Source organism: Pistacia vera, unplaced genomic scaffold (assembly GCF_008641045.1).
Source record: "Pistacia vera cultivar Batoury unplaced genomic scaffold, PisVer_v2 Contig122, whole genome shotgun sequence".
NCBI classification, from domain to species: domain Eukaryota; kingdom Viridiplantae; phylum Streptophyta; class Magnoliopsida; order Sapindales; family Anacardiaceae; genus Pistacia; species Pistacia vera.
In genome coordinates, this window is record NW_022195271.1 from 325489 (window position 1) to 339895 (window position 14407).

General features: G+C 35.0%; 2 protein-coding genes across 2 annotated transcripts; both read left to right on the forward strand.

Annotated features, from left to right (window-relative positions):
* Positions 1 to 694: 694 nt before the first annotated feature.
* On the forward strand, positions 695 to 2916 carry LOC116114762 (laccase-11-like). Its single transcript, XM_031400902.1, has 6 exons — positions 695 to 802; positions 923 to 1074; positions 1154 to 1398; positions 1517 to 1645; positions 1764 to 2687; positions 2771 to 2916. The coding sequence occupies exons 1-6, from the start codon at positions 695 to 697 to the stop codon at positions 2899 to 2901; spliced, it is 1689 nt and encodes a 562-aa protein (XP_031256762.1). The 3' UTR covers positions 2902 to 2916.
* Positions 2917 to 9485: 6569 nt separating this feature from the next.
* On the forward strand, positions 9486 to 13526 carry LOC116115148 (conserved oligomeric Golgi complex subunit 5). The gene is given in 3 exon segments (XM_031401308.1): positions 9486 to 10690; positions 11261 to 11734; positions 12006 to 13526. Coding segments are annotated over 3 exon segments (2517 nt in total). The 5' UTR covers positions 9486 to 9589; the 3' UTR covers positions 12948 to 13526.
* The last annotated feature ends 881 nt before the right edge of the window (positions 13527 to 14407 follow it).

The following is a 14407-nucleotide window of genomic DNA, read 5'->3' on the forward strand; positions in this document are numbered from 1 at the left end:
AACTAACTTTTGACTATTCTACCCTTCTTTACAATAAAAATTACTAATAAATCTATGTTTTGGCTGAAAAAATGATATTCTAAAAGTCTGAGGTAGGATTAAGCCATCTTCTAGGTGGGCACAGGTCGTTAACTCTTTAATAGAATTTACACTGGGTTTTGACCGAGGCTTTAAACAGATACTGAAGCCCAGAGAACATTGACCCAAAACACCGGCCTTATTGTTATAAAGTCATACACCTTAGATGAAGAATATCAGTCCCTTTCGGTCACCCAACATCCTTAAACCCCAGATAAACAAACCACTGGCCAAGCAAGAGATTACTGCAAAGCTAGAATTTTTTATTTAATGTTGCAGTTAGCACATTTTAATAAGTTAAAATGGATGCTTATAATATTATTATCACCTTTCACGGTACTCCATATTACAAATATATGTTTAAATCGAATATATATACATTGTTAACAGACAGTACATGGATATCTCAACGTCTTATAACTGTTGCTTCAAAGCTTTGTTTAGCCCTGGAACTTTTCTGTTTACCGAATGAAACTATTGCTTTGCCAACTCTGCACTAACTACCATCCACCTACCTTATATTTAACATTTATTTTACTACATTATAAGTACCATGGTTTGCTCTTTTATCATTCATTCATAAACTACATTTTTAATCAGTAAGTAAAAGGAAACTATGGCAATGCATCAGCATTCGTTTTGGGCATCACTCTTTCTCATTTTTTCTGTTTTTGGGTTACTTTCATTTCCAGTTGATGCAGCAGTAAAGAAGTATCAGTTTGATGTGGGTATCACAATGTTATGTACTATTGTTTCGTCGATGGATATTGGTTTCTTAATTTTGATATCATGCAGCATGAATGTAGATATAATATATATTTTGTTCTTGTTTGTGATGTTTCAGATTCAAGTGAAAAATGTGAGCAGGTTGTGCCATGCTAAACCAATTGTTACAGTAAATGGAAAGTTTCCAGGACCTACTATTTATGCAAGAGAAGGAGATCGAGTTCTTGTCAATGTTACCAACTATGCCCAATATAACTTGTCCATTCATTGGTATGAATTTGAAGGATATATACATGTAGTTGGAGATGCCAATTATTTAGTTCTCGTTTGCTTGTGACTTTGTATGCAGGCATGGGTTGAAGCAATATCGCAATGGTTGGGCAGATGGACCGGCATACATAACACAGTGTCCAATCAAGACAGGACACAGCTACACTTATGATTTTAACGTCACTGGACAGAGAGGAACTCTATGGTGGCATGCACATATTTTGTGGCTAAGAGCCACAGTTTATGGTGCTATTGTTATCTTACCCAAAGAAGGAACTCCATTTCCATTTCCTCAACCTTATCAAGAAACTAACTTAGTTCTAGGTTGGTAATATAATAATATGATTAATCAATGACTGATCTACACTAAACCTGAAAGTTTTGAACGCAGTTTAATAATCTAACATGTATAGTCAAAGCTTAATTAATTTTATATATGCAGGAGAATGGTGGAATTCTGATGTCGAAACCATTGTAAACCAAGCTAATAAATTGGGTTTGCCACCACAAGCTTCAGACGCTCATACTATCAACGGGAAACCAGGGCCACTTTTCCCATGTTCTGAGAAACGTATAAAACCAGCTAGCTAGCGTCAATAATTAATTTGTTGATTATGATTTCTTTCTCTTGAAACTTGATTGATTCCCTCCTAACTCAAATCTCAATACCTATTTTCTTTTTCTTCTAGATACCTTTGCCATGGAGGTTGAGTCGGGTAAAACATACCTCCTGAGGATTGTCAATGCTGCACTTAATGATGAACTCTTCTTCGCCATTGCTGGTCATAACATGACTGTTGTAGAGATCGATGCGGTCTACACCAAGCCCTTTACAACCCAAGCCATCCTAATTGCACCTGGTCAAACTACAAATGTTCTTGTTAAAGCTGACCAATCTCCAAGCAGATACTTCATGGCAGCCAGGCCTTTCATGGACGCCCCAGTTCCTGTAGACAATAAAACTGTTACAGCCATTCTTCAATACAAAGGCATCCCAAACACAGTTCTTCCTATCTTGCCAAACCTGCCTGCTCCCAATGACACAAACTTTGCATTAAACTATAACAGTAAACTTAAAAGCTTAAACACTCCACAGTATCCTGCTCAAGTCCCTCTTAAAATTGACCGCCATCTTTTTTATACAATTGGTTTGGGACAAAACTCATGTCCCACTTGCCAAAATGGAACACAACTCACAGCTTCATTGAACAACATAACCTTTGTGATGCCAAAGATTGGGCTCTTGCAGGCTCATTATTTCAACATCTCAGGAGTTTTCAAAAGTAACTTCCCTGACCGCCCTCCTGTTCCATTTAACTACACCGGTGCACCACTTACGGCCAACCTCGGGACTTCACTAGGAACGAGGCTGAGTAAGGTGGCTTTCAATTCCACCATTGAGTTAGTTTTGCAGGATACAAATCTTCTCACAGTGGAGTCGCACCCATTTCATCTCCATGGTTACAATTTTTTTGTTGTTGGAAGTGGCATTGGAAACTTTGATCCCAAGAAAGACCCAGCTAAGTTCAATTTGGTTGACCCTCCTGAGAGAAATACAGTTGGAGTTCCAACTGGCGGATGGACTGCTATCAGATTCAGAGCTGATAATCCAGGTAATTAAGTTTTTCTGTAGCTTAAATGCCCACCTAGAGTTTTATATCAAATTAACAAGTGCATTGTATTCATTAATTTATAGGTGCTTGGTTTATGCATTGTCACCTTGAGCTGCACACTATGTGGGGACTGAAGATGGCTTTTGTTGTAGAGAATGGAAAGTTGCCAGAAGAATCAATCCTACCACCACCAAAGGATCTTCCACCCTGTTGATTAATTTAAAATATTCCATCATGAACAAAGATTTATTCTTTATTCTTTCATATATATATATATATATATATATATGTTTGTTCATTGATGCTCTGCAGAAGTGTGCAGATGAATTATTTGATCTTGTGACCGTTGGTTTTTACGGTCCGACTGATGAGAATATTGTTTCTATCTAAGACATTATGTAATAAAAATCAAGGAATAAGTTGGGCCAGCAAGGTCTTTAACAAAATGAGTCCAGCTTGTACTTTTGAAAAGATTATCCCCGTCTTTGTTTATGGATTGACTGTCTCGTACGTAAGACAATATTTAACCATTTAAACAATTTTCTAAAATTTTCATTATTTCATATCAGTCTTTCTCGAATACTTGAAATACATAAAATAAAATAAAAAAGCTTATGATATTTTCATATAATTTGCAGTAACTAGGTAGATCCCCTGTTCTGTTCAAAATGTATCTCATCTGGAACAACAACATTGTAAATGACAGTGAAATTAAGCTGGCAAACAAGGAAGACAACTTTCGTCATGTTTAATATTAGAAACGTGGGGCGTTATTCGAAAAATGTGATAAGTCTTTTATGCTTTACTGGCTTACTGCATTAGCCGTTAGCCTAAGGTTGACCAAATTGAAAGAAAATTAATTTAGTTAATGAGTCCAAAATGCCGTTTGGTGGCAGCTATTGGATTCCAGCAGTTTATTAGATGTCATTTTGCTTTTTAGTTTTAGCCGTTGCACGGAAACACCAGAACAAATTCTTCATAGGCCCTTCAAGGGTACCCAAACAACTTTCCATGCTCTTTATTCATTGCTTTATTTTAATCGTTTAGCAAGCTCAGAATATCTTTAGAGAATTTATTATTATTTTGATTACATTTATTTTAAATCAATTAACAAATAACTAAAATGACGTTACTAGGTCTAGATCTAGAAGACTAGAACTCAAACAAAGCTGTGAAAACCCTAAAATACCCTCCTCATCTTCATCTAGCAACCGCCTCCCCTTTTTGTTAAAACCAAAGCAACGAAAAGCATCATAATCTATATGTATATATAATATATACGCCATATACCACACGAACAAAGCAGCTGCAATTGCAAAAGCCAAGGGAAGAAGATAGATATAGATAAAGCATAGTCGAGAGAGAGAGAGAAAGAGAGAGTTTCTGATTTGTGTTGTTAATGGCAGAGGCAGAGGCAGCGGCAGCGAAGAAGAATTGGTCGTTCAAGAAAGTTATGAGCAAAGAGAGTTCTTGGTCGAAGACTTGGTCGTTCAAGAAAGGTACGAGCAAAGAGAACTTAGTGTGGCCGTTGCCGTGGAAAATCTCGAACGCTTTCAAATGGAAACGCCTCGATTTTCAGGTCAAGATATTCGATGATTTGGTGTTCAAGGTTATGTACGTTGTGGAAGCCGTTGTTCTTGTCTCCACTGTCTGCTTCTTCTTCCTTTGCTGTGGCTGCAACTTTTGATTCTTGGTTTTCTATCTTCTTCATTGCACCCATTCATTCCTTCTTTCATCAATGTCTCTCTCACTATGGATTTCTATCTCAATTTTATATTTTTTCAGCCCACAGTTGGGATTAGATGATTGTAACTTGTAATTAGAATTTGTTAGTAATTTTTTTTTTTTTTTTAATGAATTTGTTGTAGATTTGTAGTTTCTCAACAATTTACATGGAAAATTTGCAGCTTTAAGAAATTCGTTGGCATCCGACAAATGACTTCAATGTAAGTTACTAAGTTGTATTAATCCTTCACATACTGGGTTTAAGGGTTATTAAAACTACTCAAATTTATATATAATTATCATAAAATTTACGATCCTTTCTGTACAGTTTATGACTGAAAACCTCAATCTCCTTGTTTTCTTTTAAGATTATAAAATTTAGAAAGCTTAAACTAACGATATCGGTTTTTTATTTGGCCGAACATTTTGCACCCACCCAAAGTTTGCCGTAATAACATTCTGGTACCCAAAAGGTTTGGAAACGATAATTACCCACTTTCCGTAAGGTTATGTCAGTAAAATCTGTTAGATGACATGGTCTTATTGATATTCTTTGATACTTAAAGGGTAATTTTGACTTTTCATATTTTATAAAATCCCTAAATTTTATCTTTTTTTTTTTTTTTTTCCTCATCTCTCTTTACATCTCATCTCTTCTCTGCCTTTTTCCGTTCTTTTTTTTTTTTTTCTCTTAACTCGTTTCATCTCATCCTTTCTCCGCCTTCTTTCTCTTATTTTGGCTTTTTGATTGCATAGGACAAGATTTGTTGTTTATTTGATTTTGATGATTTTTCAAATTAGAAATGAAGACAAAACAGAGAAGAGAAGAAAGAAGAAAGAGGTGAATAAGAAAAAAACACAGAAGGAGAAGAGAGGTGGCAAAGGCGGATATGTTTGCTGTTAGAGTTTTTGTGTAATTTTAATTAAAATTAATTATAAAAATAGAATAAAGAAAATTCATATTAAAAATAGATACAAGAATTTTAAATCGTAAGATGTTTTGGCTAAATGAAAATTTATTATTTTATCTTTCCTCTAACAGATTTCACTACCAGAACCTAACAGAAAGTGGATAATTGTTATTTCCAAACCTTTTGGGTATCATATTGTCTTTATAGAAAACTTTGGGTGGATCACTCGGCCTTTTTTATTTATGATAATTGTTAAATAAGTGAAAGACGGGAGTTACAGACTACAGATTACAGCACACAAAGTTAAATGTTCCATTTAGAAAGCAACAAGAAAACGCGCGGGTCCAGTTTGAACTGAACAGAAAACACGGTTCCTAATGTCTTACTTTAGTATTAATTAGTTATTGTTTATGTTTTTATAGTGCTTAATAATAAAATTAAATAGGTATAATAATCTAATGTTTTTCTATCCGACCAAACCTCTAATACCAAAATTTAATTTCTTATTTTTCAAAACAAAAGACCGCCCAAAAAATATTAATCAACCTCAGGATAATGTATGCCGACAGAGAAAGGACGAGAGACATTTTCACTTTGAGTAATGTTATAATCACCAAAAGTAGTACACCGAATTCATACACCGAATAACGTAACGTAATCCTGATTATCAATTAATATTAATTTATAATTAATTAATAGTTAATATTTTATTACGTCATTCGATGCATGAATTTTTCGCACAGGGAGAAGAATGAGAGTATTATACATGATTAGTGAGGACTGAGGACTGGTAGAAGAAGGCCTGTGGCTGTGGTTCTGGAATTCTAGCCGGGCCAGGCCTTACAGTAGGCTTGCGAGCCACCTGCCCAAGAGTGAGAGCCTTTTAGGTAGCCCATGAGCTGACCTGAACCCAAATTTTATCACACAATTATTGTTTTACTTTTATACAAAATAATACTTGTATATCTATTCCTATTTATTGAGTTAATTAGAAATATCATTATGACATTCAAGTTAGCTCCCAGGTAAAATATTCTTGGACTTGTTTGGATTGAGGGAGTTTAAAATACAAGGATTCAAAATTTATGTATTTTATAAATTTTCTTATTTGGTTTAAATATAAAATTCATGGATTGTTAATTCAAATTTCCATGCACTCATGTTTGGTTAAATGAATACAATCTATAGATTTGATAAATAATTTCCAACTTTACTTTTAATATCCAAAACCAACAAAAATTCAACTTTCATCTAATTAAATACAAGTTAAATCATATTTGATAGAGAAGTCCAATTATAATAAATGATTTTTTGTGATTTGAAAAAAAAATTCCAAGTTAATATAATATTTTATCAACTATCTTCATTCATGATAACTTCAATAATTGAATAATTTCATATTAAAACATATAACATAATCATACCTATATAAAAAATTTGTGTCAATATAATGTACTAACACTATGTCTAAAAACATACAAAACTTGTTAGAGCATTAGCAAATTTAAACAAAGCATGTTAGTGTAAAAGGTAATTACCGATGATGTAAAAGTGGAGAACTCAAAAGGAGATAAGCGACAAGTACATGTCATTTAATTAGGGTGAAGGGTAATTACTGGGATATTAAATTATTAATAATAATTGTATTGAAATATTAACAAAATCCCTCATTTTTATTAACATTGATGGATTTGGGATTTTAAAACTCTAAAAAATGAAGGATTATGGAGGGTGGTGGATTTTCCCAAATCCATGGATTTCAATTTTTTTTTTTTTTAAACCAAATGAAGGATTTTACCAAATACATGGATTTAATAGAATCATTCATTTAGAATCCCTTAATCCAAACAAGACCTTTTAAATATTCTTATACATGAATTAAGTTAACCAAAAAAATTTAAAAATTATGGAAGATTACACAACACTAAACAACGAAAATAAAATAAGAAATGATAAAAATAAAATATTATATACATGAAAACAAAGTTACAATTTATTGAGTTAAAAAAAATATATATTTTCCTAATATCATGAGATCTTTAATTACTTTAGTTAATGGTGTAAAACGTATACATTTTTATTCAGAATTATTATTTCATCGAAATTTATTAAAAACTGGAGATTATATTAAATATCCCTAATTCAAGGATTGAACTGAAAAATAACCCACCCACCCCCCCCCCCCCCCCCCGCCCCAAAAAAAAAAAAAATTCTCACCAAAGGTCTCTTTCACATATTTTATGTTTCAATTTGACGAAATTGCCCCTTCTCTCCAATAACACTTGGCCTAATGCTTGTTTTCTTCTCTCGAATTTCTCCTTACAACAGTTCCCACACCATCCAACATTATTAAAGCTTAATTTGTTGAGAAGAAGACATTATTTGGCTTCTTTGTGGAGTTTTTCGTCCATTAGAAGTCATGTGGAGTTTTTGTCCATATAAGTCATAGCCCAATTGGTATGTTATTTATGGTTTGAAATATTAAATAATTGAAAATTTCTTATAAAATTGATCTTATATACTATATCATAGGGTGGGTGGAAATATGTATGCTTGTTACGTTAATTTGTAAGTCATAATGTATATAAAATAGTTGAAATTGTGGATTTGGGATAGTTTCAGTTAGGTTTACGCTAGAGGTAGAAGACGACCAGTGCCCAATACTCGATAATTGGGCACTATTGGGCATACATTTCCAATAACTCCATAAGTGCACGATAATAGGGTATAGGCCACATTTGAAGTAGAAACATTGAACAAAGTCGATCAGGTGATATCGGGCTATGTTGGGTATTATCAATTCTAGAATAATGTTCGATTGATATGTACCAAGCATTGTCAGGTTGAATTGGTACTTTGTTTATTTCGTGTTCTAACATTTGAAAATTGCTTGTACTTGTGCATATATAACCTCTTATATTAACTTTGTGGAAATAATGAATATTATTCGAGTTATTTTGAAGTACGAAAGACGTTAAGAGTTTAAGCTTGATGGTTCGATACAATATGTAAAGAGAAGATTTTTTTTGTTTTTTTGAAGATTGTAATGTATAGATGACTAACACTTTAATAAGCATGCTTTGTAGCTTATAACAAATTGATTACTTATACTTTAACCATACAAAATCAATGCGATTAATGTTTTGTAGCTTGTATTCTAAATGTATTTTTCCTTGTAATGTTCATTATCTATAACATTGTAAACCAATAAGGCTTGATAATCAGTATAATTATAAGTTTCCGGGTTAAAAGAATTGATACATGTAATTTTAATGAAACACACCATTGGAAAACACTGTAAACACAATCTAATTAGACGCATAATTTGCCAATAAACTTATATAAATACATATAGAAAAGCAAATATTGTCATTAAATTTCAATAAAACATGTACAATTACATTATTCATTAATTTACTATTATAGAACATTACTTTATGAAAAATAAAATACACAATATGTCTCCTAAGTATGGATCCATCATGTCTCTCAATACAGGAAAGCGGGATGCCGTGCATAAGGTACTCTATAAACTTTAATGTAAATGCCCTATAGTTATTAAACTTTATATCTTGTTGTGGTATGTCATCGTGTAACGTTTTTACATTTTTAAATTATGATACGAATATATTTCAAAGTTATCAGTTTTTTTCAACAAGTAAGGAGTGATAACTTGCAACAGTGGCTAACATATGCTCTATAGTGTTCCACATCTTCCAGTGTTATGAAAATATTCTTAAATAATTATCATTTTATTCCTTGCAAAATAATTTAATCACATGAAAACAATAAATAATAACACATATGTTGGAAATAAATATAAAAAACTTAGTTTCAAACCAAGCATATGGCTTTCTTCTAATTCACCGCTAAATACATTTCAAATCACGGTGACAATTCCGATTGATGAATGGAGGGAGTTTGAGTTTGTTTAGAGTTTGAATGTGAGGAGAAAGGAGTTAAGGTTCGAGTAAGTTTGGGTTGCTTATATAACAAAGGTTATAATCGTCTACGAAAATGTGAAAGAAAGATTTGGTAAGAGCCTAAGAGGCCTTTTTTTTTTTTTTTTTTTTCAGTTCGGTCCCTGAATTAGGGACATTTTACATTTATAAATTCTCCAAAAGCTTCCCTAAAGAAAAACACTGAAACAGAAACTTTCCTTAATATCCAAGACTAAAATCAAATGAAAAAAATATATCCTATTATACAAATCAAAGTGTAACGCCAAATACTTCACTATCGCAAAACGGCTACAGTTGAAGCAAAATGGCTTCACCGGCAGCACCGTCCAGCGCTTCTCCTCTCCACCGTCTCTCCACCTTCAAAAGCTCTTCAATCACAACACCAACGTCAACAACAGCACCACCATCAACAACGACAACCTCAGCGTCACCCTTGGACGCATTCGCCCGCGACCCAATCCTCTCCGCCTTCCTTTCCCCGTCCTTCTCCTCCACTTCATTCTCCTCCGCCGCCCTCTCCTCAGGCTCTCCCGCCTCCACTGCCGAAAAACTTCACCAAGCCATTCGTCTCTTGGAGAATCAACTCCGCTCCGAAGTACTCTCCCGCCACACCGACCTTCTCAATCAGCTATCATCTCTAAATCACGCGGAACACGCTCTCTCCACCGTTCGATCTGCCATCTCATCACTACAATCATCCGTCCGTCTCGTCCGATCCGAGCTTTCCGATCCCTACAAGTCTATCAAATCTAAAACCGTACAGTTGTCTAATCTCCACCGTACTACCGAACTCCTTCAGCACACGATCCGTGCACTTAGGTTATCCAAGAAGCTTCGCGATCTTCTCTCGGCGTCTGAAGCAGATCCGGAAAAGCTAGATCTGACGAAAGCAGCGCAGCTTCATTGCGAGATAATTACAATGTGTAAGGAGTACGAGTTGACCGGCATTGACGTTATTGATGAGGAGTTGTTTTGGGTTAATGAAGTGGGGGAGAAACTGAGAAACGAAGCGATGAAAGTCTTAGAAGGAGGAATGGAAGGGTTGAATCAGGCGCAAGTAGGGACGGGATTGCAAGTTTTTTATAATATGGGGGAGTTGAAGGGGACGGTTGAACATTTGGTGAATAAGTATAAGAACATGGGAGTGAAGAGCGTGAGTGTGGCGTTGGATATGAAGGCGATTTCGGGGGGAGGTGGTGCTGGGTTCGGGCCGGGAGGGATACGAGGTTCGGGAACTCCGCAGATTGGAGGAGGGGTGAAGGCTCGGGAAGGGTTGTGGCAGAGGATCGGGACTTGTATGGATCAGTTGCATTCCATTGTTGTTGCTGTTTGGCATTTGCAGAGGGTTTTGTCGAAAAAGAGAGACCCGTTTACTCATGTGTTGCTGCTTGATGAGGTTATTTAGGTAATTGATGTATTTGTTTCTGTATTTAGGTTGACACTGTTGTTGTATGATTAGTGATAGTATGGAGAATGTTGGTTGGCATTTTAAGCATTGGATTTCTTTATTTCGAAGAGTATGAAGGCAGTGCAATTTTGAACTTTACATAGTATGTTTGCTTTGTTAGTTAATAGGTAATTTGATTGTCTGTGAGAAATATAGTTTTGGCAACTTGGAAAAAAAAAGTAGAGGGGTTGAATTCGGATCATGGTACAAATGTGAGAGTTTGTAACTCTTTAAATTTTTAAGGAGAGTTTCTTCTGAAAATAATGATTACTTTTAGAAGCACACTCAGAAGCCAGAATGCAGTGTTAAATCTTTCAACTATATTAGGTAGTTAGGGTTGGAGGAAGATTTTAGTGTTTTCTTTGCATCATGATGTGTGCATAAGGTTTGCATTTCACCAAGAGTTTGTATGCTTCAACAGAGCGCTTTCATAAAATCACCTTGTACCTCACTGCTCTGGGATTGTGTGTTCATTTCAATTTCATTCCCTTTCTTTTAACTCCTCATATTAGCTGTTACTGTGAACAGGAGGGTGATCCAATGTTAACAGATCGTGTTTGGGAGGCACTTGTGAAGGCTTTTGCTAGTCAAATGAAGTCTGCTTTTACTGCATCAAGCTTTGTCAAAGAGATATTTACTATGGGATATCCAAAACTCCTTTCAATGATAGAGAATCTACTTGAAAGAATTTCTCGTGATACAGATGTCAAAGGGGTTTTACCAGCTATCAGTTCGGAAGGAAAAGATCAGATTGCTGCGGCTATTGAAATATTCCAGACATCTTTCTTGGCCCTCTGCTTAAGTCGCCTATCTGATCTTGTGAATACCGTTTTCCCAGTGTCTAGCCGTGGAAGTGTTCCTTCGAAAGAACAAATTTCAAGAATTATATCACGCATTCAGGAAGAGATTGAAGCTGTACAGATGGATGGGCGTTTGACTCTTCTTGTATTACGGGAAATTGGCAAGGTTTTGATCTTGCTCGCGCAACGGGCTGAATACCAGGTAATTGTTTTTTCAAACATAGTAAAATGATGAAAATCAGGGACGAACTTAACTAGCTTGACAATTGTTTTCATCAATTTGCTGAACTATGACATATATATATATATATATATGTCTTTTGTGTGAGGAAAATTATGTAAAATTATACAATTTCTGAAGCTTATTTTTTGACAAGCAAACGTAAGTTAACTATTTCAAGGATTCTACTTGTTTTTCAGACATGCTTGTGTTGAAATTGCTTGAATATTATTAAGCTACATTCTAATGGCAGATATCTACTGGTCCTGAAGCACGTCAAATATCTGATCCTGCAACATCAGCGCAACTCAAGAACTTCGCATTGTGTCAGCATCTGCAAGAAATTTACACACGCATATCATTGATGATCTCAGGACTGCCTACTCTAGCTGCAGATGTGCTGTCTCCCTCTATTGGTACAATATATGGAGTTGCCTGTGATTCAGTTACATCCTTGTTCCAAGCAATGGTTGACCGGCTAGAGTCTTGCATCTTGCAAATTCATGATCAGAACTTTGGTGTGCTTGGCATGGATGCTGCAATGGACAATAATGCTTCGCCTTACATGGAGGAGCTACAGAAGTGCATTCTTCATTTCCGTAAAGAGTTCCTATCTAGGCTGTTGCCTTCTTCAGCTAATGCTATCACTGCAGGGACAGAAACTATATGCACTAGGCTGGTTCGGAGCATGGCTTCTCGGGTTCTGATATTTTTTATCAGGCATGCTTCTCTTGTAAGACCTCTCTCAGAATCAGGGAAATTGAGGCTGGCTAGAGATATGGCTGAGCTGGAGTTAGCTGTGGGACAGAACTTGTTCCCAGTTGAACAACTTGGTGCACCCTATCGAGCTCTTCGAGCATTTCGGCCTCTTATTTTCTTGGAAACATCTCAGCTGGGAGCATCTCCTCTTCTTCAAGATCTCCCACCAAGTGTCATACTTCACCATCTTTACTCTCGGGGCCCGGATGAATTGCATTCACCACTGCAAAGAAACAAGCTTACATATCTGCAGTATTCATTGTGGCTAGATTCTCAAGGGGAGGATCAGATATGGAAAGGTATTAAGGCAACTCTGGATGATTATGCAGTAAAGGTAAGGGCAAGAGGAGACAAAGAATTCAGCCCTGTATATCCTCTCATGCTTCAACTGGGGTCGTCTTTGACTGAAAAGTCTCGTGCATCGCAAAAGCGTTGATGACTAACCTTCTTGTAAACTAGTGTTGTTAAAAAAAGAAAGAAAGAATCGCCTTTACCAGGTTTTTGCCTTTAGGAAGATTTAAATACGTGGTATGAATGAGGAAAATTCATAAGGAGATGTGTCATTCATATTGCAATTTTCAGGTACAAATTATATCTTCAGTTGAATTTAATATTGTGTTCATTATTCCCTTAGAATTTGAATTAACATTTTGTGTTCCTGTCTAGGTTTCTGGATTCCTAGTCAAAATATCTCGACATCAGGAAAGCAATGGGATCATTGACTGAACAGCTCTGTAGGATCCTCTGCTCCAAGGTTCTTAGTTGTACCTCCTTAGATATACACATTTCAATTTATTTTTGTATACATTGTTTCAAATGCTTGCTGCTCTATAAGTTCAATGATGACGTTTACAATTGTTTGTGTAAAGTAGAATTAGAATTCACAATGTCAGTTTATTCTTTAACAAAATCTGTTTTCTTAATCTATAGGACCTGTTTAACATACTTTTGAGTTGTGACAAACTTCTATTGATTGCTAAGTGAGTCATGTTTAATAAACTGAAATCAAATTGAATGTCCGTTGTTGGTTTACCTATTCTTTTATTCTCTTCGCCAGCTGATAAATTGATCTATCAGAATTTAAGCCGTTAAGTATTGCTGATTTTTCTGACCCTGATACATACTAGGGGCTTGTCATGTATGTAGGATCGTAAATTGTATTTTAAAGGATTATAATACCAGTCCTATGGTTGGGCTCGGCAATTTTCCCTGCTTTCATTAGTTTATACTGTAAACATCATCTCTAAATTCATGGTTGATTCCCTGGTTTAGCCTGTGGTGTTCAAAAAAATGCAAAAACCGAACCGAAAAACCAGTTAACCGAAAAAACGGTTCGGAAAATTCAAAAAACGGAATTTTTGGTTCGGTTACCGGTTCGAGAGAAATTAGAAACGGTTAATCGAAAACCGTTTTTCAAATATATATATATTAAATAAATAAATAGTAACCTAAACTAAAATAAATCTCTAATTTAGTCAATCTAAAATCCCAATCCAAATTTTTTTTCTTAGTTCCTAATGTATTGTCTATATTTACAATTTAATTTAGGACAAAATTAAAAAAAAAAAGTTTTATAAAAAAAAAGGGAACACCGGTTAATCGCAAAATCGGTTTTCCCTAAAACCGGTTCGGTTTCGGTTTATAAATTTTTTCGAACCGAAAATCCAGTTCGGTTTAGAAAAGCGGTTAACCGAACCGGTTAACTGCTTTTGAAATTGATCAGATTTTTAATGTAGTTTAATAATATATTATAACATTCAATAGTTAAATTCGAAGTAATTACTTTCATTTATGATTTTGAAATGGTGGATACCATGCAGGTGTAGCATGTTGTCTTTGGGGTTGATCTATTATTTGGGTCAGGAAACAAAAATTGGATGCTAAATAATGGATTTT

Bases quoted from the DNA above. Each gene is read 5' to 3' on its own strand.
- LOC116114762 (XM_031400902.1), top strand. From the start codon at position 695: ATGGCAATGCATCAGCATTCGTTTTGGGCATCACTCTTTCTCATTTTT. The intron at 803-922 runs GTGGGTATCACA...GTGATGTTTCAG, and splicing joins TAAAGAAGTATCAGTTTGAT to ATTCAAGTGAAAAATGTGAG. The intron at 1,075-1,153 runs GTATGAATTTGA...CTTTGTATGCAG, and splicing joins TATAACTTGTCCATTCATTG to GCATGGGTTGAAGCAATATC.